This window comes from Pipistrellus kuhlii, unplaced genomic scaffold (assembly GCF_014108245.1).
Source record: "Pipistrellus kuhlii isolate mPipKuh1 unplaced genomic scaffold, mPipKuh1.p scaffold_m20_p_10, whole genome shotgun sequence".
In the NCBI taxonomy this organism is placed as follows: Eukaryota; Metazoa; Chordata; class Mammalia; order Chiroptera; family Vespertilionidae; genus Pipistrellus; species Pipistrellus kuhlii.
Window position 1 is genome coordinate 6,178,933 of NW_023425405.1, and position 26,275 is coordinate 6,205,207.

The 26,275-nt window shown below is 38.4% G+C and overlaps 1 protein-coding gene across 4 annotated transcripts in view; it reads left to right on the top strand.

The window, feature by feature from the left end:
• Nucleotides 1-26,275, top strand: part of CPED1 (cadherin like and PC-esterase domain containing 1) — a 270,687-nt gene that overhangs the window by 40,442 nt on the left and 203,970 nt on the right. For all 4 annotated transcript variants that reach the window (XM_036425416.2, XM_045576312.1, XM_045576316.1 and 1 more), the window contains one exon: nt 18,747-18,853. In XM_036425416.2, the coding sequence (XP_036281309.1) occupies nt 18,747-18,853 (107 nt within the window). The remainder of the gene's footprint in view (nt 1-18,746; nt 18,854-26,275) is intronic.

Here is a 26,275-nt window from a genome sequence, read left to right on the forward strand (position 1 = left end):
TGCTTGAAATATTTTAGATATCCCCAATTTGGGAGGCGTTTCCGGCATCTTACCATATTTCAGGATTGCCTCCTAATTTTTGTACCACTTTCATGTCCCACCCTTCATGCTACAACTCTTATTGAAACATCCTGAATCACTTCCTTTTCAGATTTTACTTTCCCCAGTGAAACAGTACTTCCCTAGGAATTTTCTCTTCATTTGAAGTTGCTTCTTCCTTAGAGAGTCTCTTCATTCAGTTTGGGAAGCAAAGACTTAAGGAAAAGTGGATATTTTTTTCCTTAGGAATGTCTCTCCAATTAACCTTCAGTAATTTGACTTTCACCCCTCTCATATTTCTCCTCTCCAAAGTATCCTTCCAAAATTTACCAAGAAACACCTTTTTGTTACAAAATTAAGTTACTATATTTATGATTTTTTTTTTTGGTACAAGAGCACATTTGAGCACAGTAGAATATCAGTATTTTTCAAATAATAGAAAAAAATTAAAACTATAAATTGAGCTTTAATGTGAATTCACTGTGGAAATTCCTGTTTTCTTTATCTTTTTTTGGCAATATTCCTCAAACTTGGTGAGATGCATGAATCAGCCTGAATTAAACGCTTGCCCTAACACAGAGTGGGTTCTACAGAGTCTAGAATATTCTTGTAAACCACTTTCTCTTTCCGTTTCCTTCATACGGTTGCCTCCTGCTTCTGGCACCTCACTGACCCCTCCTTGTTCATGCTCTTCCTCCACATGTGGGCATTCTCCAAGATGTTTATCCCTGGACATCTGTTTGCATCTTCTCTTGAGAGCGCCAAATCCTAACCACTAGACCACCAGGGAACCTTGCATCTTCTCTTGATACTCCATCGCGACATTTTTCTCCTCTGCAGAATCAATGATCTCCTTGGGGGATATAACTTTCAATAAGGTCTCCTCCTACTCTGTCTCCTCCAGACAGAATTTTGAGAGTCCAGATTTTCCAGGGACCTGTCAGATATTCTAATCTGTGTGTCCCACTCCCTCAACTTGCATACAACTGAACTATCGTCTTAATTATCGGTGGTTCTTGTTCACCACGTTCTGTTAGCCCTGCATACCCTCCGGCTCTAAAGCTCACAGGTGGGCCCTCTTTCTCCTTCAGCCACAGCCATTGCAGGCATCAAGCTCCATAAAGTGTGTGCTTCCCGTCAGCCATGGCTCCTCACTCCCTGCAGTTCCTGTGCCTCTCTGGGGCCACCACAGTGCCTGTCTAGTACCCTCCCAGCTGCTGGCCTCTGCCTGCCATAGCACAGCCCCATCATCTGCCAGGTGATTGCACAAGCACAGCCCCATTCACTTGTTCACTTCGCTGCCCTGTGCAGAAGTCACCAATGATATCCTGTTTCCTCCTACACAGCATCCAAATCTCCTAGCCCTGCATCCAGAGCTTCCCATGCTGCGGGGTTAGCCCCTCCACAGCCCAGCTGTAGCATGGCAATCAGGCCTGCCCTATCTCTTGATTTATCCAGGGAAAACTTAACAGAGAAGCCAATGCCCAGGCCCTATTTCAAAAAGTGTATAAAGGTTTTCAGGAAGTGGATGGGCCTGGGCATTACTATGTTTTTTAAAGACTTTCCAGGTAGGAAAGTTTTAAAAGGGATTAAGAAGGACACGCTGGTAGTTACAAAACAGTCACAGGGAGGTACATCACAGCATAGGGAATATCGTCAGTAATATGGTAAGAAGTATGTGTGGTGCCAGGTGGGTAGTAGAAATGTCAGGGGGAACACTTTGTAAAGTATAGGATTGCCTAACCACTATGCTGCACACCTGACCCTAACACAAAATGTTGTTGGATGGAAACTGTAATTAAAACACACATACACACACACACACACACACACACACACAACATACACACACACACACACACACAACTTCCCAGGTGATATTAACATATGGGCAGGTAGGAGAATTCATGAGATTGGCCTACTCACCTTTGCCTGATCATATCATACTTTGCAATGCTATTGAGATTTTGTTTCCTAGAACCACCTCTTTCCTGCCATCTCTTAAAATCCAAATTAATATGTATGTTCCCCCATGAGTTCCCCTCAAATTAGAATTTGATAACAAACAAGTTATCTGAGGTCCAAAGTATGCTTATGCTGCATTGTTAATAATTTTTGCATTTTCATCTCATTTGCTCTTCTATGTTATAAAGTTATAAGCCATGCAGTGTTTTGTTGGTCTATTTACATGCCATTCTGCATAGGACAGTGCCATGCGTATAGCCAGTAGGCACATAATGAAATGAATTGACAGTGAAACAATAAACCCAACAAATACACTAATTAAATAGCACAGTCTTTCTTTCAGGTATTCAAGCACCATTTGCCTCTTTTGAAGTTTAGGGGGGAAATGGCGAGTATGATGGGAAATAGCTGTGTGGTAGAGCAAAATGAAACACACACCAGGAAAAGCCAAGGGAAGAACAGGGCTCATACCGCGTGTTCTCTGCCACCCTGGTTCAGAGTCGGTCAAGCCAGCGGTATCTCCGTTTTCAAAGAAGGAAGAATTCTGCCAACTGGTTAAAAATAACCTTTTCATAACCATAACTCATTTCAGCTCCTTGTCTATGGAAAAATAGGAGAGTCATGTGTGAATCTCATCATCTATGCAACTATTAAAATGGTCCATTTAGATCAGGGGACTCTTGGAATTTAAAAAACATGGTTCAGCATTTCACCCCATTGTCAGAGAAACCAAACAATTGATGACGGAGTGTGGAGGGCAGAGATGGCTCCAGGCCCCTGCTTCCCTCATAGATAGCTTTCTATTTTGTAATTATCAGGAGGGAAAGGGAATCCCTGCCTGAGTGTTTGCTTCAAGCACTTAGTTTTGGCAAAGCTCCACCATAGTACCTACCTCTTTGCTAGGACCCTGATGCTCAAATATAATATGCTTCAGCATCGTGGGGAGGCTTGTTAGGTAAGTCACAGACTGCCGGGCTCTGCTCCCCGTAAATCTGATCCTGTAAGAGTGGAAGGCTGGTTAAGAAGTAAGAGACCAGGTAATGCTAACGTGCTGGTCTTGCACTGTGTGCTGAGGATTGCTGTGCTAGGTACAGCAGGTTTTCAGTGGTTCTCCCAGAAGCACCAAGAAGTTCTGCCTATTTGCTATTCAAGTAACAATTCCCCATTTGCCTTACCAGGCCCTCAATCAACCTTCCACATTGGTGAGACGACCCACTCCTAAATATGTATAGATGCTAAGCCCATTAATTGGTTAGTTGACATGCAAAGCCTTGGTACATTTTAGCTCGATTCTTTACAGTCAAGGCCAATGACCCCATTTGAAAAGTAAGCAGCTGAATTTAAACTGTCATTGGGCATGTTGGACTTGGTTGAAGATAGTGAGACCAAGGTAAGAAGATGGTCACATGATTTGTCCCAAAGACATGCCATAAGAACTTTGTAAACATTATTTCAATGGCAACATAAACTTGTATTGTATAAATGTATTTAATACTTACTTAATTTTCTTAATCTGGATATGAATGTTTTGTTGTAAATAGTGCACTCACAACATTTTTGTAAATAAGTCGTTGTGTACATTTCAAACGATTTCCTTAGCATAGATTTCTAAAATTTAGTTTAGTGGCATGAAGGATGAGGCTCCATTTTAAAGCTCTTCATTCATGTCAAAATTCTACCTGATAAGGTTCAAACAATTGCCTATAAGACATGCAAGAAATTTCCCAGCTCACCAAACCTCGTCAACAAGAAAAGTGTCATTTTCTTTTTTAATATATTTTATTGATTTTTTTTTTTTTTACAGAGAGGAAGGAAGAGGGATAGAGAGTTAGAAACATCAATGAGAGAGAAACATTGATCAGCTGCCTCCTGCACACCCCGCTCCACTGGGGATGTGCCCACAACCAAGGTACATGCCCTTGACCGGAATCGAACTTGGGACCTTTCCGTCCGCAGGCCAACACTCTATCCACTGAGCCAAACCGGTTTTGGCGAAAAGTGTCATTTTCTTAAGCAAGGCTGTTTTAAGAATGAGGACTTTACTTGTTATTCTATAGAAGTGCGCCACGGAAGTCCAATTTCACAGCTATACTGTGAAACAGATGACTTTTCTGCTAGAAATGGGTATCTGCATCACAGAAGGAATGCTGGGAATGCCAGAAAGGCAGGCACATTCCATGCTAATCTGAAGGCGGGTCCAGATACCCAGTGTGTCAGGAATAGTGAGTGTTTGCACTTGCATTGGCTTGTTTACTCAAGCATTTCTGTTCATTATTTGTCCATTTTTGGAGAAATAGCATATTCAGATTTATCAGCAAACCCTCATTTTGTGTGGTGCCTGAAATTTCCAGCTCATCACTGCACACAGCATGACTCACACTGAATGCATGCCCACACTGAATTTTGTTTCACAAAGTCCTATTACTTTGTCACGCTGAGGAGTTTGAAGGCTGCATTACAGCAGAGATGTTTAGAATGTTAAAATGATGGAGGGCCAAATTAGCTTTCTGTACATTTTTTGTTTCTATTTAAGTTAATTGATGTTGACAGTACCTTGAATGATGTACGGTGTGAGAAAAGACTCAATGTTGTTTTCCCAAGAGAATATTATTTCTTTACCTGGATGCATATTCTAACCATGTTTTTAGAAAATGGTTTTCCCCATTTACAAATATAGTGCATGTTTATGGTAGCATATGAAATCCAGTATTCACAAATAAAGAGATGAAAGTGAAAGTTACTCCAAATTCCACCACCAGAGATAACATGGTTAACAATGTTGTGCATGTTTCCAGGTGTGTCTGTAAGCATAACACATGCATGCAATGCACACACACACACACACACACGCATACACGCACATGCACATACATGCAAACATACACTCTGTCCTTTTTCTCCTGCCTCTTTACAATAGTTTATCTCACATGTTTTGACAAATAAAAACTTGACATTATGATAAAGTTTTGCCATTGTCCTGGTCGGTCCCTCCTTACCTAAAGCACTCAGTTTAGGCCCGGCCAGTATGGCTTAGTGGTTGAGCTTAGACCTGTGAACCAGGAAGTCAAGGTTAGGTCCCCAGTGGAGGCACTTGCCTGGATTGAGGGGCGTGTGGGAGGCAGCCAATCAGTGATTCTTTCACGTGATTGATGTTTCTCTTGTTCTCTCACTCTCCCTTCCTTTCTGAAATCAATAAAAATATATTTTAAAAAGAAGTTTTGCCATAGCAGTTTAAAAATTATAATAAAGTTTCACATCAATAGTTTTCTTAGCCTTTTTTTTTTTATTATTAACTAGATGCATTTGCTATGCACTTTATATACATTAACTCATTGAATTCTCACTCCTGGTCCATAAGGTAGGACTTTCTGTTTCACAAATGAGGAACTGAACAGCACATCTCATAAACAATGGGGCTGAGCTTTGCTCTGAGGACTGCCCTCTCCTGCTGAGCCTTTAACCACAGCCTCATGCTAGTTTCCTGAAACTAAATCAATACTATTTGCTTCATGATTTTTAGTATTTTATTGTCTGGTATACCATAATTTTTAACTAAGTCCTTCTTGGTACATAGTTAGAATAGTTTCAACTAGTTGCTATAAATACAACTTTCCTACAATATTCATTTTCATTGCATTTTGGAGATTTGAGTATAATGCTGAATTATTGGTCCGTTGGTGAAAATATTAAAACTGTGGTTCTTACTGCTACATTCATCTACAAAGGGATGGTTACTAGCTTAATTCTCCCATCAACATGGATCTTCAGTAAGAGATAATATGTTCTTAAATCTGATTGCATCAAAATGACATATCAATCTAATTTTTTTTAATAAAAAGGAACTTTTACTTGCACATTAATTAAAAGTGTTTTTATTATGCTGAATACTGTTTTTTAACTTAATATTTTATTTATAAATTTTTAATGGTAAGAGTTTGAGTAAACTGCTTGAAAACAAAAAAAGATCAAGAAATTCAGAAAAAGTCACATGACAATTGAAATTATACCATGTCACTTTACATTTATGTGACTGGCAAAACCCAAAATTAGTGATATCATCTATTGCTGATAGGATTTCTGGGAAAGGAAGCTCTCATACATTGCTTGTGGAAATGTGAAATATAGCCTTTTGTGGGGGAAACAACCTGGGAAAATATATACAATTAAAAATACTTATGCTTTTTGAACCAGGAATATTATTAGAAATTAAAGCATCAAAACATAATGAATTTTAGACATAAATATTAACACTTACAATGTCAATGAAGAAGAGAGAATGGCTTTAAGTAAGGGAAAGAAGAATGATATATACAAAGTTTGAGCAGTTAATAGTTAGAAGAAAAAAAAAAAGCAAATTTGTTCCAAACATCTCTGGAGAGGTGAAAAATTAATATTATGAGTATTGAGGCAACTATGGTTTTGCAGAATTCTATTGAGTTATGTGGGATAAAATATGGTTCTCATATGTGTAGAAACAACACACTTTAAAGGATGGTACATTTTAATAATACTTGGCACTGTTTCAAATTGACCTAACTATTCATCTCATGGATAACAACATGATTAGCTTCAGGAGGCACTTCTGATATCCCCTTAGCTTCTAGGAACAGGGCCAATTTTAAGAAAACTGTGGAGTGGATGTAACCTGCCTTAGGCAATAGCCCTGTTTACCCATTGCCCTGGTCAGTCAGTCCCTCCTTATCTAAAGCACCCACTTTGGGTACCACAAGGTTTGCCTATCTCGCCAGGTTGTGCCTACAACTTGGGGCTTGTTGCTACTCATGCATGAAAATCAACAATCCTTCATTGTTAGTTCGAAGGCTTACTATGTCACCTATTCTAGAAAATGCCCTTATAGTGCCAGTGAGAGAAAAGTGCAGAGCCCTGTCCTAGAAAATGTGTCTGAACCTGCTATTGATGAGGCCCTTTCTTTCCCACAGATTGGAAGCACAATCAGTGTCCACTGAGTTAACATAACCTTCTCCTGTGATAGGAAGGCCTTTCAAAGAAACATGAGAAGATAGTATTGAGTTGGGGGAGAGGTTATTTCATGTGTTTTCTAAATGACCCTTATATCAATCTGTTCAGAAGCCTTAAATAACAGGCTGCATGACACATACAAGTCACATTTTGTTTCTTTTAAAAAATAATATTTTTATTGATTTCAGAAAGGAAGGGAGAAGCCGAGAGAGATAGAAACATCAGTGATGGGAGAGAATCATTGGTTGGCTGCCTCCTGCGAGGCCCACACTGGAGATCAAGCCCACAACCCAGGCATGTGTCCCGACTGGACATTGATCTGTGGTCTCCTGGTTCATAGGTCAATGTTCAGCCACTGAGCCATGTTGGCTGGGCACATTTTGTTTCTTGAAAGTTCATCACCTAGATCTGGGACATATCTGCCACGAACCTATGTATTCATTAAACAAATACTTCTATAAAGCTCGTCAAGTACTAGACACTGTTCTAAGCACCTCACAAGTATTAACTCATTTCATTCTCATATCATCCCCCTAATGTTGATATTATTATTATTGCTGGGGAGGAGGGTGTCTAAGCTTTATGCCCATAACTGCTTTTTGGAATGACCTTGAATAAGCTCTTTAGATTATCTATTGCTTGATTTGAAAATGGAAGATAAAACTGGCCCCACAAATATCTTACAGAAATATTATGATTGGGATAACTAAATCTCCAAAGATTATGAAAATAATGCATTATGAATAAGAGATGTGTAATCTCAAAATACTTTTGGCATTAAATAATAAGCCATGGAGAGAGTTGATTCTTTTTCCCATGTTAGTGAATTATATTTTCTTAAGACTTAATTCTCATCTGTGCTGAATTAGTGTGGAATTATTCTTGGAATAAATTTCAAATCAATGGCTGCCTCCTCCCTCTCAGATTTCTCAACGTCCCCGGTGCATTATTATACAATGCGAAACCACAGATGACTAGATTTTATTCACTGCATTTTAAAGAAGTCATGCAAAATGATTTTTAATAAAACAGGAGGAAAGAATCGTACTTAGTTAAATGAAGTGTCACAATGCTAATTAAAAACTCTTTGTGCCACTCAGAGGAATTTGGTATTAGGACTGTCTGTCAAGTCTCATGTCAAGTCCAAACGAACCCAGTCTAAAGCATCAACCTCCTAGCAAGGGTTATGAAGATGACATTACAGCCAGGCATGCTATTTTATAATTGACACCAAACATTTCAGTTTCACTTAATGTTAAAAGCTCATTGATGTGGGTGGGGGAAACAGCATTGCGAAGGTGGGTGAGACTTTCCTAGGAGCGATAGGGCAGAAGTGCATATCAACTCTTCTCAAGCTCCCAGGTGCATCCAGGTCACCTGGGGGTTGTGTTGTTGACAAATTCTAATTGGGTAAGGTCAAAGTTGAGGGCTGCGATTTTTCATTCCTAATGACCTTTTAGTTGATGAAGATGTTGCAGGTCCAGGAACCATTTCTGAGGAAGAAGGATGTGCATGTTAAACTGTAATAATATTAGATACAATGGAAGCAGAGTGAAGGGCAGAAAAGGAAGGGACCAATTTCGAATGTGGGCATCTAGGAAGGTGTCTCAAGTAGAATTTTGGCACGTAACAGTGATTTCTCCAGCAGAGTTTGGAGGGGAGGGCACTCACCGGCATGCACTGCATGCTGGAGGTACACAGGTCTGTAGGGGCCTGGAGTCTCAGGGACCCACAAACAGTCCCTTGTGGCTGAAGAGGAAGGAGGAGGCTGCTTTCAGGGAAATGAGAGCAGAAGAGTAGGCTGGGGCTGCTCTGAAAGGCCGTGGCTGCTTTGCTGAAGAGTTGATCTGTATGGCGCTGGCAATGAGAAGAGCTGTGTTTTTGGAAGATGACTCTGGCTGTAAGGAGGAGGATGAGTTAGAGGAGGACAAAGAATTAGAAGCAAGGAGACAAATTAGGAGTCCTTGAAGAGCTGGCAAGATCTTAGATTTAGAGAATGTGATAGGATTTGGAAAGGTCAGGAAATGTTTATAAGACATTCTCTTTTAGAATGGATGGGAATTGGAAATTAGTGGGAAGTGGGATGAGAGACAAGTACAAATTAAAGAGGAGGTTGTTTGTAGCTTGAGAGAGTGGCTGCACCTTTGAGTGTAAGAAGACAGAAGGAGGGACAGGTTCTTTGGCAGGAGATAACGGGTTTAGATTTGTACTTGTTCAGCAGGGCACGTGTTCTAGCATGTAACTGGAAATAGCTCTCTGAAACATAAGAAAGGTCAAGAAAGGTACATTTTGGAGTTGATTGCAGAGAAGCAAGAGCTAAAGCCATGGCTCTAAATGAAATCACCACAGGAGTTGAGTTTAGAGAGAAATAACAACAAATGTAAAGAGAGTATAGAATATGGGGGTTGCATATTGCAAGCAGATTGGTGTCAAGCTTCAAATTTGATCTATTTTTCAGTTCTCTGAATTTTATATACCACTAAAATTTTTATTAACAGAAGTATGCAATTTGCATAAAAAACAATTATTTTCCACTTTCCGCATGGTATCGCTGATGAGTTTTGTAATACAACATTCTTAGCATAAAATACTTGGGGAGACATGTAATTAGTATATGAGAATTTACCTCTAGCTACAGCCATATACTTAACAATCATCATATTCTTTCCTCTGTAGAATTTGTTTATTCTGATTTTTAAAAAACCTTTATTCAGATTTTTCTTAGTTTTTACTTAATGCACCTTTTCTGTTCCAAGATCCCATTCAGGATGCCACATTCCATCGAGTCATCATACTCCCTTAGGCTCCCCTTGGCTGTGACCGTTTCTCAGATTGTCTTTGTTTTTCATCCTCTTGGCAGTTTTGAGAACTGGTCAAGCATTTTGATGTCTCTCCGTTGGGATTTGCCTGTAGTTCCTCTCATGATTGGACTGGGGTTGTGGTTTTGGGTAGTAAGACCACTACGGTTCTCATCACATAATACCAAGGGTACAATACTGTCCACATGACTTACCGCTGTTGATGATAACTTGACAGTGTTGGCCAGGTTTTTCTTTTACTTCCGCTTTCCATATTGAAGTCTTTGGAAGGATGTCATTATGCACAGCCTACCCCGAGGGAGTGAGCTGTACTCCACATCCTTGACGGAGGAGTAACTATTATGTCATTTGGGGTTTTTCTGCATGGAAGATTTGTCTCTTCATACCTTATTTATTTATTTAACCTTTTGTTTAGATCAATATGGTCTTATGACTTATTTTAATACTTTGGATTATAATCCAATAGTACTTATTTCGTTGCTCAAATTGTTTTTAGCTTTAGCTAAAATACCTCCATCATTGCTTTTGCTGGCTGATTTGCCTGTTTCTCTTGAGCTCTTTCATTTTTGCTGGTGCTGTGATGCTCCAGGCTCATCCTGAATATTTACTATTCCAGCCCTTGAATCAGCCAACTCTCCAAGGAACCTTGATTTCTTTTATTGAAGAAAAGTGTTAGAAACCAGTATGTGGGCACTAGATGTAGTCTGATTTTTTTTAAGTTGCTGCAGCGTCCATTTCTTTTAAGTGGTAAGGCTTCAGACATCAGATATTTTGTAAAAATGCAGCAGTAAGTGTTTTTCCCCAGAAGGACAATAATATTGGAAGCTGTAAAAGTTTAAACACACATACACACGTATTCAATCTGTTACACTTCAACAGAAAGCAACAAAAGTAGCATAAAAGTCTGAAAAAGTCATTAAAAATCTATGGAAAGAACTTTAGCAAGCTCTGTAAATTAAATATGTCTTGAGTTGATTTCAGAGGAAAAGACTGTTCTATTTTCTTTCATGCTCTTCTTAAAGAAAAATTTCTTCAGAGCAGGAACCTTTTAAACATTTGCAAGAGTTTAGGCATAATATTGTTTTCTTGAACTTTTGCATAGATTGGGAGAATTTCAGAACCTCAAAACTCTTCACATAAACCACCTAATTGTCCTTTTCAACCTCTCATAGGGCAGAAAGAGTGTAGACATTAGGACAGAAAAGCTTGATCTTTAATGTGGATTTAGAACATCAAGGGAGAGTATGGTTGAGGATTTCTTTGTGATAAAATGCAAAGTTTTCATCATCAGCTCTTAAAGGAAAGAAGCCAGAGGCATAACAAGCAAAAACCATTCTCTGAGGGTAGGGAACCAGATTTAAATAGATTTTGTGCCATGTTGTAAAATTCACTGAAGATCTCAAGGTTCTGTATAAAGGATTTCTCTTCAAGTGCATTCTAAAAATTGAAATGTTCAATACATAACTATCTGTTAATAAGTGTGTACTATAATCAGTGTTAGATATAAGAAGGCAAGTATTTTTTCATCCTTAAGAAAAAAGCCATAAGTAAAATAAGGTATGGATCCTCTGTCAGATCCACCATATTAAGAGTTCAGAAGGCCCTAGCTGGTTTGGCTCAGTGGAGAGAGCATCTGCCTATGGACTGAAGGGTCCTGGGTTCAGTTCCAGTTAAGGGCATGTGCCCAGTTGTGGGTTCTATCCCCAGTAGAGGGTATGCAGGAGGCAGCCAAATAATGATTCTCTCTCATAGTTGATGTTTCTGTCTGTCTCACTCTCCCTTCATGTCTGAAATCAATAAAAAGTATATTTTTTAAATCTTAAAAAAAGAGAGAGGGTATAGAGATGGTATTGTGGAATGTAAAATAGCCTTATGTTATATTACAATATAAAGGGATATTATATATGATTTAAAATGTAAACATCTTCAGTATTTCACATTGAAAGAAAACAAATTTTAGGAAATCAGCCTAATTGTATCCTTATGGAGTATAATAATCTAATACTGTGAATAAGTAAACGAGGCTTGGATTTTGTAGCTATCCATCTTAGACACTCATGGACAAATTTAATTTATGAGTCATACTTTATAAATATTTTCTGCTTCAATCTAATATGTATGTTCACAGAAAAGTTTCCAACAAGTAAAGCACTTGGAATTGGCTGTTTGTTTTTATAATTATTTCAATGCAATGAATAGTTAACTTTGATTTTTTATACTTACTTCTCCTTCATTCTTACTAAGAATCAAAATATATCTTTATGTCCTTTATTAAAAATTTTTTTCTCAGTATCTTTCAATTTTAGTTTTAATAAAAGCATTTCAATATACTGCCTTTTGATTGCTAATTGTTGACCTGTTACTCATATTTAGTTATGCATTTAACAAATATGTAGCGAGTATATCTTATATTCCAGACCCTGTTGTAGGTTTGAGAACACAGAAATGAACAAAACAGACAGCCCTGCCCTCATAGAGCTCACATTCATATGGGGAGAGACAGACAAGACACAAATAGACAAATATATAATCTGTCATATGATAAGGGCTATGAAGACAAATAAAGCAGAAATAGACATAATATTCAGAGATTTTTATGTAGTGTGCCAGAAAATTGCAGTTGCCATTCCTTGGGAATAAATAGCATTTATCCAATTGCTGCGGTCTGAGAATTCCCTGCTCTCTGCTGTTCTCTGGGTTGAATTACTGATAGGCAGACCTTATCAATGAGGGAGTCACTTGAGAGCCAGGAAATGGTTGTTTATTTTACATGGCAGCCTGCCTGTGACAGACTGGAAATATCCTAAAGGAAGCCTCACTCCTTAGGGCATATACTTGATTAAAACTAAGAACAAAGACCTTTAAAAATTGTTCTTCCTTTTAACACTAAGACGTGCGCTGGTTTCCGAGCAACCTTAGAGAAGGATAAATGCAATAATCAGTGCTAGTTCATATCGGAAAGACTACATCTGGGCCCCAACAACTCCTGAACTTGTCTGTGGCGACCTCATTGCGTCCAGAGCTGGCGTGAGGCGTGGTAGTGAGTGGTGCTCTGGGCCATTTGGTTTCACTGTTTATGGAGACACGCCTGTGTTTCTCATGTTTTTGTAATTTTGAGATGGAGAAGGGAACATCCACATCCTGTTTTCCTAGAACAATGTCCCATGACCTCTCTATTCAAAGGCTTGACTCAGTCTGGAGAGCTAGTCCTGCTCTGGTTTCTTTGGGAAATAATAAAATCATTTTATTTTATTCTTTTTTTTTTTTTTTTTTAAAGAAATCATTTTAACCATCAAAGAATATAAGCAACTTTTAGAGATCTCTTTTCAAAAGTAAGCAGAGGCCAAATTAATATTTACAGATTCTGAGTACACATGCAATTGGATTCCTATTCTTTTACACATGAACATTCTACTTCAATTCCCAGTGGTATTGCTAATAATATCTTGGGGAGTGCTGCTGCTGGGTGAGGGTCTAGGAATACTTGAATTATCCCTGTTGTAGGCATTTTTTTCCTCCAAGTTTCCAAAGGAAAATAGATGTAATGGACAGTAGTTGGAAAAATACCAAAGCTAAATAATTTCTCTTTGTCTCAGTTTCTTCTCTTATAAAGTATATCTATAACTATCTATATAAAAGCTTAATATGTAAAGTGTTTTTTTAGGAGTTCAACTGGGAGACTGGGAGTTTAATCGCTCACTATGATGTGCACTGACCACCAGGGGGTGGCGAGGAATGAAGGAAGGCCCCAGCTGGCAGCCGAAGAAGGATCAACCCTGATCGCTGGCCAGCACTAGGGACCCTACCCACGCATGGATTTTGTTCACAGGGCCTCTAGTGTGTAATAATTGTTTCTGCCCCACAAAGTTATGTTATTGGAAGTTCTGCATAAGTGAACATATAAGGCCCCAAAAGCTAAATTTCTCTGTTGCGTCTTTTTTTTTTTTCTATCTTTTTTTTTAAGGAGTAATGATTTAATGGTCTCAAACATGGCCTCTAGAGCTAGAGATCATGCATTAAAATTCTCTTCCCACCACTAACTAGTTGGCTAACCTTGGACCACTTATTTAACCTTTCTGGCCCACTTTACCTGTTTTCCCTCAAATCCAAATCTGCCTTCTCAGAGCTTACACTCTGATATCAATCTTGTGGGGGCAGAAGAAACACACCAAGCAAGGTGAACACCAAGCATGCTTGTCCCAATGCCTCGAAAGAGCCTGTCCTCGAAAGGCAATTTATAACTGTGGCAACAGCCCTGAGACAGGCCGAATGTGGAAAGAGTCCAAAGAGGGAGTGTGAGTGAGAAAAGAATGAGAGCCAACCAACCTTGAAGTGGGACCTGAGCCACATTAGCAATCCAACCAGAGAAGAGACATAAATGAGAAACAAGGTCAAGGGCAACGCTTGCCTTTTCCCGGCTCCTGAGAAAAAGAACAACTCGAAGAAGTCACCCTTCAGTCCTCTCTAACTGTAACCCAGCCAATAAAATGTCTTCAGAGCTGAGGTGACCTTATTCAACCTTGCAGGAGACTGTGGCCAAATCTGGAAATCAAAGGGTGTAGTCACATATGCTTTTACGACCAACTGACCAAATATCAACTTGCCTAAAGTCAGCTCATCAAAATCAATGTACACAATGATCAGTGTAATTCATTAAAAGCTGAAACATGGATCATCAACTTGCTGAATGAGCAATTGAATGGACACTGACTGACCAGTATTTTACATCAGGTTTAGCACTGTTTTCTGCTTCTACAGGTGGAGCTCACACAGCGTTAGAGCAGGCAGGGCCGTTATGGTCAACCAGAGAATGTGTGGGATGTTGTACTTAGCCCCAGCTACTGGCTACCACGCAGGCATGGACCGGGATGCTGCCCAGTTTTCACATGAAGGCTGAACTGGATTTTGATGTGACATTTGCATTTTGTCAAATACTTAAAACGGCACAACACAACAAAACAAACACTGTTCAGGCCACATGCACCCCACATGTGGGCTTGACTCTTCCTGTGTGCCTGTAGTCTCGTGGTGAAATACTGGGCATGTGCGTACACAGTCTCATGCTTTCAACTATGTGAGCATGACCCAAAGCTCACAATGTACAGTAATTTGTAATTTTGCTGAGGCACAAACTGTATCCCAAATGCTCCACGGTTGACTTCTGAGTGTGATTTACTTAGCTAGGGAATGTGCTTTGTTTTCTGCCCTGTTTCTACAAAGTCAGTGTGACTTTTTTTTTTTTTTAAAGTCAACTTTGAATGCAGAATAACACTCATGCAATAAATAAGCTTCTACTCTAAAAAAGGGCTGTGGGAGTCAGCAGAGGTAGTTTATTTCTAATGTTGGAGAAAGAACTGAAGAGAAAGTGAAAGAGGTCTATTAAATATTTAATTGGAAAATAGTTTGAGGTAGAATTTAATGAGTGCAGCAATGGGAATTTTGAATGGAAACAATCAGTATTTTTCAGGTCATGGTAATAAGAATTGGGTAAGAAGTATAAAGAAATGACTTGAAAATTTCAGTTCTACTTTATTCATTTTACAGTAAAATTTATATGTGATGGAGTATTTTTTAAATATTCATTTAAAACTTTAAATATTAATTAAATATTTTTGAGAGCTGATGGGTAACTCTTAGGAGTCTCAAAAACTATGCGATGCTGTATAAGTTATTCTAAATTCTTTTTAATGTTTAGATCCTTCAAATAGATTGCTGAAGGCAGTTACTGCTCTCTCTTTTTCTTTTTCTTTCTGCTAGTTACTTTCATATTTCTACTACAATGTTCTGTTCATAGGAGGTTCTTGATAAATTGAATGTGTTGAATTATTTAAAGGTGTCTTCCATTTTTAAACATTTATGGCTTAATATTTTTTTTTCTATCAAATTGAGAAATTGTGCGTGTGCCTTGGGTAGTGAAAGGGAAATGTAAAAAATGTACTCTGTTTTTAACACCCAAACAATAGAGTCCATAATTTGAAATTCTTTCTTTGCATATTCATATCTTCCTAAAATATTTAGTTGAGTATATTAAGACATTTCTTCTAAGTTTATAATGTTTCTTGGGCTAGAAATAATTTTGAATGACATAGTCTTCATGTTTTTCCTTTTGAACACATCAAGGATTTTGGTTGAAAATGCCAGATGGCCTGGCCAGTGTGGTTCAGTGGTTGAGTGGCAATCTATGAACCAGGAGGTCACAGTTCAATTCCATGTCTGAGCTCATATCTGGGTCTTGAGCTTGATCCCAGTAGAGGGTGTGCAGGAGGCAGCCGATCAATGATTCTCTCTCATTATTGAGTAGAGGCCCAGTGCATGACATTCGTGCACTGGGGGTGAGGGAAGTCCCTCAGCCTGATCTGCACCCTCTCACAGTCTGGGACCCCTCAGGGCATGTCTGTCTGCCATTGAGGCGGGAGAGGATCTTGCCACCACCACCAGCAGTGAGCCAGGCTTCTGGCTGATTGGTGCTCCTTTTGTGGGAGTGCACTGACTACCAGGGCAGCTCCTGCATTGAGCATCTGCTCCCTGGTGGCCAGTGGGCATCATAGTGACCAGTTGTTCCGCTGTTTGGTTGATTTACATGTTAACCTTTTATTATATAGGATGCATCTATCTCTCTCCCTCTCCCTTCCTCTCTGAAATCAATAAAGATTTTTTAAATGCCAGATTTAAAGTATTGGAATCATTGGCTATTTGGATTGGGCTAATGGGATATGTTTGTAGTTTCTTTAAAATGAGGGTGAGTGGAACAGGGTAGACCCTTCAAACCTAAGGCCTGATAGCAATTACATGTAGAGATTTCTCTCTCCTTCCCAAATCACAGCACCATTTCTCCTTGTCCTTTGAACTGTTGGGTATCTTTCAGTGTCTTGGGATACAACAAGCAAGTAGAGAATTTCTAGGACAAGAGCTCATATGTTAACTTGAGCTCAATTTCCTGGATCAACTTTTGTTAGAAAGGTTTCTCTTCCAGCAACGGAACAATTACAGAGGAACTAATAGCCCAGACAGCACAGAGCTTCTCAACTTGTAAAAGACTTGGTTAGTGAAGAGTGGAATTTCATTCCTAATTATCACAGTTCCTTATTACGTTTTATTTTTTCTCCTATAAAGCCCTTCTTTGAAAGTATTATGCTCTCAAGTGAGATATTTTTCTGGGAATTAAAAAAAAAAGTTTTTATTTATTTTTTAAAATATTTTTTTATAGAGAGAAGAAGAGAGAAAGAGAAACATCAATTGGCTGCTTCCCGAACCTACTCCAATTGGGGATCAGGCCTGCAACCTGGACATGTGCCCTGACCAGAAATTGAACTGGCAACCTTTCAGTGCACAGGACAATACTCAACCAATTAAATCACACTGGCCAGGGCCTTCCGGGAAACTATTAAAAGATAAGATTTGGAGACATTGTTTCTTTTCTTTTTAGAGACCACTAATACCTGCTGTGGGAAATGACTTGTGAGGTCTGGCATAGTTACTCCAAGGAACATTATGTCACAAGTGGTCAACAAAAGATCAGGTGTACAGAAACTGCTTAATTTTTTAAACTGGATTTCCATCCAAAATAAGGGGAGTTTTCCAAATAATATCAATTATTTTATACATAACCTTTTCTGGTTATTTTTTGTTTACCCATTTGATTACCCTTTCTGAACAAATGTGTTTACTACCTTATCATGGGCTACTTACTTATTCATTAATTTGACAAAAATTTTAAAAATTTATTTTATTAAAAAAATATTTTATTGCTTTTTTACAGAGAGGAAGGAAGAGGGATAGAAAGTTAGAAACACCAATGAGAGAGAAACATCCATGAGCTGCCTCCTGCATACCTCCTAGTGGGGATGTGCCCACAACCAAGGTACATGCCTTGACTGAAATCGAATCGAACCTGGGACCTTTCAGTCCACAGGCTGACACTCTATCTACTGAGCCAAACCAGTTAGGGCATGACAAATATTTTTAAAGCACAAATTTTATGTAAGGCATATTGATAAAAATTTATGTAAGTAAATCAAATAGAATAAGTGAAATCTATGCAAATGTTAATTTTTTTTTCAAATGTTAACTTTTAAATGTTTAAACATTATGTGAGAATGTACTCATCTGAGATTATTTTGATAAGTTACTAGGATTTATTGGCAAAGAACTTTGTCCTTGGTGAAATAAATGAAATATCATTTGCTTTGGTCCATGTTTTACTCTGTATTTTGATCTAACTCTGTGCTGTCTACAAATTTCTTTTGGACAAAACCTGCATCTTAAATTTTTCATTGAATTTTATTTTCTGCCTACCATAATATTTTCTCTGTAAGAAATCTTATGAAAGTATATTTGATGTTTAAGACTGATGAAAAGCAATGGTGTTGCCGAAGTCCAAAAATAAATATCTAGTGTTTTAACTTATCACTATTTCCTCCCAATTTCCAAATAAGACTTTATACATTTTTTATATTTCAATTTTAGGGTTTTTTTCCAGAAAATTTTTAAAATATATATTTTTATTGATTTTTTACAGAGAGGAAGGGAAAGGGATAGAGAGTTAGAATCATCAATGAGAGAGAGACATCTATCAGCTGACACCTGCACATTCGCCACTGGGGATGTGCCCGCAACCAAGGCACATGCCCTTGACTGGAATCAAATCCAGGACCTTTCAGTCCACAAGCCCACACTCTATCCACTGAGCCAAACCGGCTTCAGCCCAGAAATTTTTTGATATTGCTTCAGATAATTGAATTTTCCTAGGGAACAATGCTAAATATAAAAATGTTAGTTCTGCTAAATTAGGAAAGTTGAACTTCAAATATTGATTTTTAAATATAATCAGAATCGTTGTTGCCTGTGTTTTAGGACCAAAATAATTACATTCTTTAATCTGAAGAAGTAAATGCTGCCTTTAAAAAATCTGATAATTTTTTTTTCAATGCTTTTTGCTACTAGGTGACTTGGGCTCTTGGGACCTGCTCATTTGCCTGTCTTCTAGGAAAGCTGGTGGAAATCCCTGCATATCCAAGGAAGATGTGTGCCACTTAAGTTTACATCAAAAGGTAATTTTTCCCCACACATGCACAGATTGTATTAATCCTATAGATATTACCACCAGCATCTCTTATTCAATAATGTTCAAAAAAATTTCACCATTAGATCTATTACATGTTTGGAAAAAGTTCCAATGGTCATGCCTTATACATGTTACCATAAAATGTTCACCATTTTTGTTTGATAGAATCCCCCTCAACCTCAGCGGCTACCAATAAGGACCCATTTTACCTAGCGGGACCCAAACTTGATTAAGAAGTCTGTAGCCTCTGGATTGCTGCTTACCCTGGCCACATGTTCACCCAAAGTAGTCAAGCCTTTATTCTCTACATCACTGTTTTAACTTTTTCAAAGTTAAAGTGGTATTCTGAATTTTAATAAAACTAGAGGCCCGGTGCATGAAATTCATGCATGGGGGGGGGTCCCTCACCCCAGCCTGCACCTTCTGTTATCTGGGACATCCCTCTCACAATCCGGGACTGCTGGCTCCTAACTACTCACCTACCTGCCTGCCTGATTGCCCCTAACTGCTGCTGCCTACCTGCCTGATCGTCCCCTCACCCCCTAACTGCTCCCCTGCCAGCCTGATTGATGCCTAACTACTCCCCTGCTGGCCCAATTGCTCCCAACTGTCCTCCCTCCTGGTTCGATCACTCCCGACTGGCCTCCCTGCTGGCTGTCTTGTGATGGTCATCTTGTGGCGATGTCGCATGACGGCATCATGCTACCTAGGTTTTTATTATATAGGATTTATACAATTTATTAATAACTTTTGAAATTGGCATTCAATCTCTACTGTTTACTTTGTGTGAATTTTTGTAAATACTTTTAGAAAAGTTAATGAAGATTTACCAAATGCCCAATAATGTGTTTGGTCACTGTGCTGGAAATATGCACTATTTTGGTACCTATAGCAAGTCTCTGAAAAAAAAAAGTGTCAAAACTAATAGGTATTTTCAGTAGTAAAATAATATTGTAGTAGCAATCCTGATCACTTGATATTTCTACAACTGACAGTCTTGATAACTCCTATCTATTTCTGACTCTTGACTCCCTTGGCCTTTGGACTGAGTACATTGTTTTGGTTCTTCTTATAAACTAGAAGCCTGGTGCACGACATTCATACACAGGGGGTGGAGGGGGGGCGGTACTTCAGCCTGGTCTGCGCTCTTTCACAGTCTGGGAGTCCTTGGGGGATGTTTGACTGATGGACATCCTTAGGCTGTCAGTCGGACATTCTTAGGCTGCTGTGGGGGCAGTTGAGGCTCCCACCACCGCCACTGTGCTCTCCAGCTGTCAGCTGGCTTCTGGAGGGCAGCTCCTGCGTTGAGCGTCTGCCCCTGGTGGTCAGTGTGTGTCATAGTGACTGGTAGTTCCGACGAGGGGTCAATTTACATATTACCCTTTTATTATATAGGATTTTTGGCTATTTATTCTCTTTCTTTTTTATAGCTACTTTTCCTCTGCTCATTCTTAAATGCATGTGTTCCCTAACATCACTCCCAAAGTTTTAACTGCCATTTGTAGTTGATGATTCCCAAGTCTAAACCTAAAATTCAAAGCATTATACCAGGCTTTGGGCTTGCATGTACCTCTTCAGGTCTGATTATCATCCCCACTCTATGCCCCACAGACACCTCAAACTCAACATGGAGAAAAACAACTCATTGTTTTCCCCAGTAAATTTACTCTGTTCTTGCATTTAAAAGCTTTGCTGAACTTCTGTTCTGTTAGTCATAAACAAGATCAAATCCTCTGTCACTTCCTGAGCTAGAAACCTGGCCTTCACCTCTGAGCCCTTCCTCTTCTTTGTCATCTGCATTCCATCAGTCACTGATACAATGAAATCTAAATATTTCTCAAATATTTTACTGCAAACTGTTTCTCAAATATATCAGTACTTACTACCTTTACCCAAGCCAGGCAATCACCATATTTTACCAAGATTATTGCTGAATCCTCCTCACTGATTTTTCTGAAGCAAATATTTTGCCCCTAAAATTTATCCTGCCCACCATTGTCACAGTGAAAAACGATCCTCTTTGTGTATCACACCTCCCAGCAGGAGACAAATGCCACACTGAAAAGGATATAACTGAAGGGAAATTAATAAAGGAGCTATTTATAGTGGTTTTGGCAGAACAAGAGAAACACAAAAAAGATTAGAGACACAAAGAAACATCATAACGTTTCCCCCAGCTCTGGTTTGAGGAAGGGTATGAAGAAGGAAGGGTGTGGCAGATCCTAATGAGAGCTGGAAGCAAGGAAAAGAGGCCAGCGGGGGAGCTATAAGAGAGGAGCTATAAATATGGGGAAAGTCAGTTATTGAGAAATCATAGTTCTGCAAAGAGGAAGCTTGGAAGATAAGTATCCAAACTCTATCCACTCCCATCCTCCAATCTCTTGCCAAGGTTTCCCATTGGTACCAGACATCTTTCAAAGTGCTTCCATATTTATTTATGTCCATTGTTTACATTTTAGGAGACTTAGCGAGTAGAGGTTAAGAAAATCACGGATCATAAATGAAGCAAAGAGGGTTCAAATTCAGACAGTCTGACTTCAATTTTTTTTTTTTCTTTACCATATCACTATAGAACTGTCCTAAAAAGATGGTTAGCCACTGCATGGATAGCATATGCTAATGAATATACTTAAATAATACAAAAATTATAAATGATACATGTTATACAACTGTCACTTTGGAACATAAATAATTTGAAGCTTCATGAGCAATAACTTATTTATGTAAACATAAATATTAAAACATACCCAAAAATTCAAGAGGGAGGAGGACTTCTTAGCTTTTTTTTAGGAGGCCAGCATTATCCTAATTCCGAAACCATATAAAAACACTACAAAGAAAGAAAATTATAGACCAATATTTCTGATGAATAGAGTTGCTAAAATCCTCAACAAAATATTAGCAAATCAAATCTAGCAATGTACTAAAAGATCAGACACCATGATTTTTTTTTATTTCAGAGATGCAAGGCTGGTATAATATTTGCAAATCAATAAATGTGATACATCACATAAACAAGATTAAAAATAAAAATCACATGATCAGATCCATAGATGCAGAAAAAGCATTCAACAAAATCAAGCAACCATTTTTTATAAAAACTCTTGGCAAAGTAGGAATAGAGAGATCATACCTTAATATAATAAAGTCCATGTAAGGAAAACCTGCACCTAACATCATACTCAATGGGCAAAACTAAAAGCAGGTACAAGCCTGGTATATTCACTTTTGCTACTTTTATTCAACATAGTACTAGAAGTCCTAGCCACAGACATCACACAGATGAAAAAAAAAAAAAAAAAAAAAAAAAAAAGCATCCAAATTGGAAAGGAGAAAGTAAAACTGTCATTATTTGCAGATGACATATTTACATAAAAAACCCTAAAGATTCTACAAAAAAACTAATAGATTTAAAAAATGAATTAGGCAAGCAGCAGGATATAAAATCAACATTCAGAAATTGATGGCATTTTTATTCACCAATAATGAACTCCCAGAGAGTAAAGCCAAAACAAAAACAAAAACCACTAAAAAAACACCACAATCCCTTTTGCCATTGCAACAAAAAATATATATCATACTTGTAATAAACTTAATCAAGGAAGTAAAAGACCTGTACTCAGAAAACTACAGAACATTGAAAAAAAGAAGTAAAGGAAGATACAAACAAATGGAAGCATATTCCATGTTCATGGATTGAAAGAATTAACATCATTAAAATGTCCATCCAATTTATGGATTCAATACAATTTCTATTAAAATACCAATGGCATATTTCACAGAGCCAGAATAATATGGAGAAAGTTAGCCATTGACAAATTATAACTCTGCAAAAATTTATATGGAATCAAAAAAGATCCTGAATAGCTGTTGCATCTTCAGAAAGAACAAATTTGGAGGGATCACCAGATATCAAATCTATATAATAAAAGCCTAAGCAACTATTATGGCGAATGACCAGAACAACAACAGGTCACTATGATGTATACTGACTACCAGGGGCAGATTCTCAATGCAGGAGCTGCCCCCTGGTGGTCAGTGTGCTCCCACAGGGGGAGTGCCGCTCAGCCGGAAGCTGGGCTCATGAGTGGCGAGCCTCTCTTGCTTCTGCGGAAGTGCTAAAGAGCAGCGAGCTGAGTGGTAAGGAGCCAGCAGGCATGCGGTAAGGAGCAAGGGGTTCCCTGGATGTGAAAGGGCTCCGGCTGGGCTGAGAGACCCCCTGCCCCACCCCTCAGTGCATGAATTTCATACACTAGGCTTCTAGGTATACTATAAGCTCATTGTAATCAATGCATCCTGGTACTGGCACAAGAACAGGCATAAAGATCAATGGAATGGAACAGAGAACCCAGAAATCAACCCAAGCCATTACACTCAATTAATATTTGACAAAGGATGCAAGAGCATTCAGTGGAGTAGATAGTCTCAATAAATAGTGTTGAGTAAATTGCACAGGTATATGCCAAAAAAAAGTGAAACTAGATCACCAACTTATACCATACACAAGAATAAACTGAAAATGGATAAAAAATTTAAATTCAAGTTGTGAAACCATAAAAATCCTGGAAGAAAACAGACAACAGAATCTCAGACATCTCACATGGTTGAATATTTACCTTTACATCTCCTTGAACAAGAGAAACAAAGGAAAAAACTAAACAAATGGGACTACATCAAACTAAAAATCTCCTGTACAGCAAAAGAAACCATCCTCGAAATGAAAAAGGAATCCACTGTATGAGAGAATATATTTGCCAATGATACATAGGCTAAGGGGTTAGTCTCCAAAATTCATAAAGAAGTCAGTCAACTCAACAAAAGGAAGACAAATAATCTAATTAAAAAATGGGCAAAGGACCTAAATAGATACTTCTCCAAAGTGGACAAACAGATGGCCACTAGTTATATGAAAAAATGTTCAACGTTACTAATCATCAGAGAGATGCAAATCAAAACAAATCAATAAACAGCAAGTGTTGGTGAGGATATAGAGAAAAAGGAAACTTAGTACACTACTGGTGGGGATGCAGACTGGTGCAGCCACTATGGAAAACAGTATGGAGTTTTCTCAAAAAGTTAAAAATGAAACTGCTGTTTGATTTAGTTATTCCACTTCTAGAAATATATTCTAAGAATCCCAAGACACCAATCAGAAAGATTATTTGTATCCCTATGTTCATAACAGTGTTATTTACAATGGCTAAAATCTGGAAACAGCCCAAGTGCTCATCAGTATATGAGTGGATAAGAAATCTGTGATTCATTTACACATGGAATACTATGCAGCCATAAAAAAGAAGAAGCATCTCTTACCTTTGAGACAGCATGGAGGGGCCTAAAGATTCTAGAAAGGAAAATAAGCCAGATAGAGAAAGACAAATATCACCTGATCTCATTTAAATGTGGAATATAATGAACAAAATAAACAGATGGACAACATAGATCCAGAGGCGTGGAAGCAGGGAACAGACTGGTGAACCTCAAAGGGAACAGAGGAAGTGGCAAGAGATTACCCACAGAATTTGTATGCATGTAAGCATTGCCCATGGACACAGACAATAATGTGATGAAGGCCTGGGGTAGGGTGAGGGGGGAAAAAGAAAGTGGGATATCTATAATATTTACAATAATAAAGAAAAAACAAAAATAAAACAGTTGTTTCAAATTGCTTGATGGTGTTGTGGGAGTCAGTAACTGTAAAGTTAACAAAGAAAGGGCATCTGCTCAAATTAAAATCACTAATCGTGTTAGAGGCTTGGAATTTAAGTGCTTAATGAAAATGATCATCAATCTGTCACAGAAAATGAATGGTCAGGAGTCTCTCTAGTCAGGGAGAAAGTAACATAAATTTAAAACTGTGTTGGTCCATGTGATACTGAAAGTGAAGTGAGGTCCACTAGTTGGGGCAGCATTAAATTTAGTCACTGGGGCTGTATCTCACCTCTAACAGACAGGTTCTAGTATTTCCTGAGATGAGGGATTGATTTCTAGCTCTAAATGTTTGTAGGATTAGCAACCCCTAAGCCCAGGATGCTGTTTTTAGTTCTACTTGGAGCGCTGAGAACCACTGAGAGGGCTCTTATGTTAAGGTATGAAAGGACACTTTCAGGTGAATTTGATGGAATGATAATTGTATGTTAGAAACATGGGGGATAAAAGGACTTTTTTTTTTTGATTTGTTGCTTCTCATCATTAATTCTTTTCTATATGGATGATACTGAACAGCTTTCAGAGATCCTATTTTTGATAAAAATAAAAGGAATAAAAGTCTGTATACATCTAGTGAAGAAAAAGAGCAGTTCCCTAAGAAAGATACACTATGAAATGTGTGTACTCTCATTGTTCACAAGTGACTAAAAGATTTTTTATTACTTGGGTGTTTTCTTACACTTTATAAATAGTCTACATTTAAATGCCTATTGTCCCTAATAAGTTACTGTATTTTTAGGTTTTTTAAAAATTTATTTAAAACACTTTTAAGTGCTTATAATTAATACTATACTGTTGCACTTATTAAGTAAAGGTTTCAACTAAGAATGATTTTTACTTTTGATTCGGACAATATCCTATCTAATAATAGTAATATGCAAATTGACCATCACTCCAACACAGAAGATGGCTACTACAAGATGGTTGGCAGGGAAGAGCAGTTGGGGCAACCAGGCCTGCAGGGAAGTGCAGTTAGGGGCAATTGGGCTGACAGGGGAGCAGTTAGGAGTCGATCAGGCTGGAAGAGGAGTGGTTAGGGATTGATCAGGCTGGTAGAGGAGTGGTTAGGGGGGTGATCTGGCTGGTAGGCAAATGGTTGAGAGCCAACCGCCCTGGATTGTGAGAAGGATGTCCAACTGCTTGTTTAGGCCCAATTCCACCAGTATCAGGCCTAAACAGGTATTGAACATCCCTTGAGGAATCCCAGATTGGAGAGGGTGCAGGTTGGCCTGAGGGACACACACACTCCCTCCCACTCCATGCACGAATTTTGTGCACTGGGCCTTAGTATATAATAAAATAATTTAGATATAGATTATCACTGATTCTGATTGTAGAAGATATGTGGAGATTGAAATCTTTTTAAATGCACATTTTCACCCTAGCCAGTTTGACTCAGTGAATAGAGTGTCTGCCTATGGACTGAAGGGTCCCAGGTTCAATCCCGGTCAAGGGCACATGCCTGGTTTGGGACTTGATCCCCAGTAGGAGGCATGCAGGAGGCAGCCAGTCAATGATTCTCTCTCATCATTGATGTTTCTATCTCTCTCTCTCTGAAATAAAAAAATTATATATTTACAAATATATTTTTAAAAATGCACATTTTGTTGTCCCAATTTGATCTCAGAAATGTTGCAGGCTCAAATGTCATTATCATTTTATATTCATTCTAATTCTTTCAAAAATATGAAAGATTTTA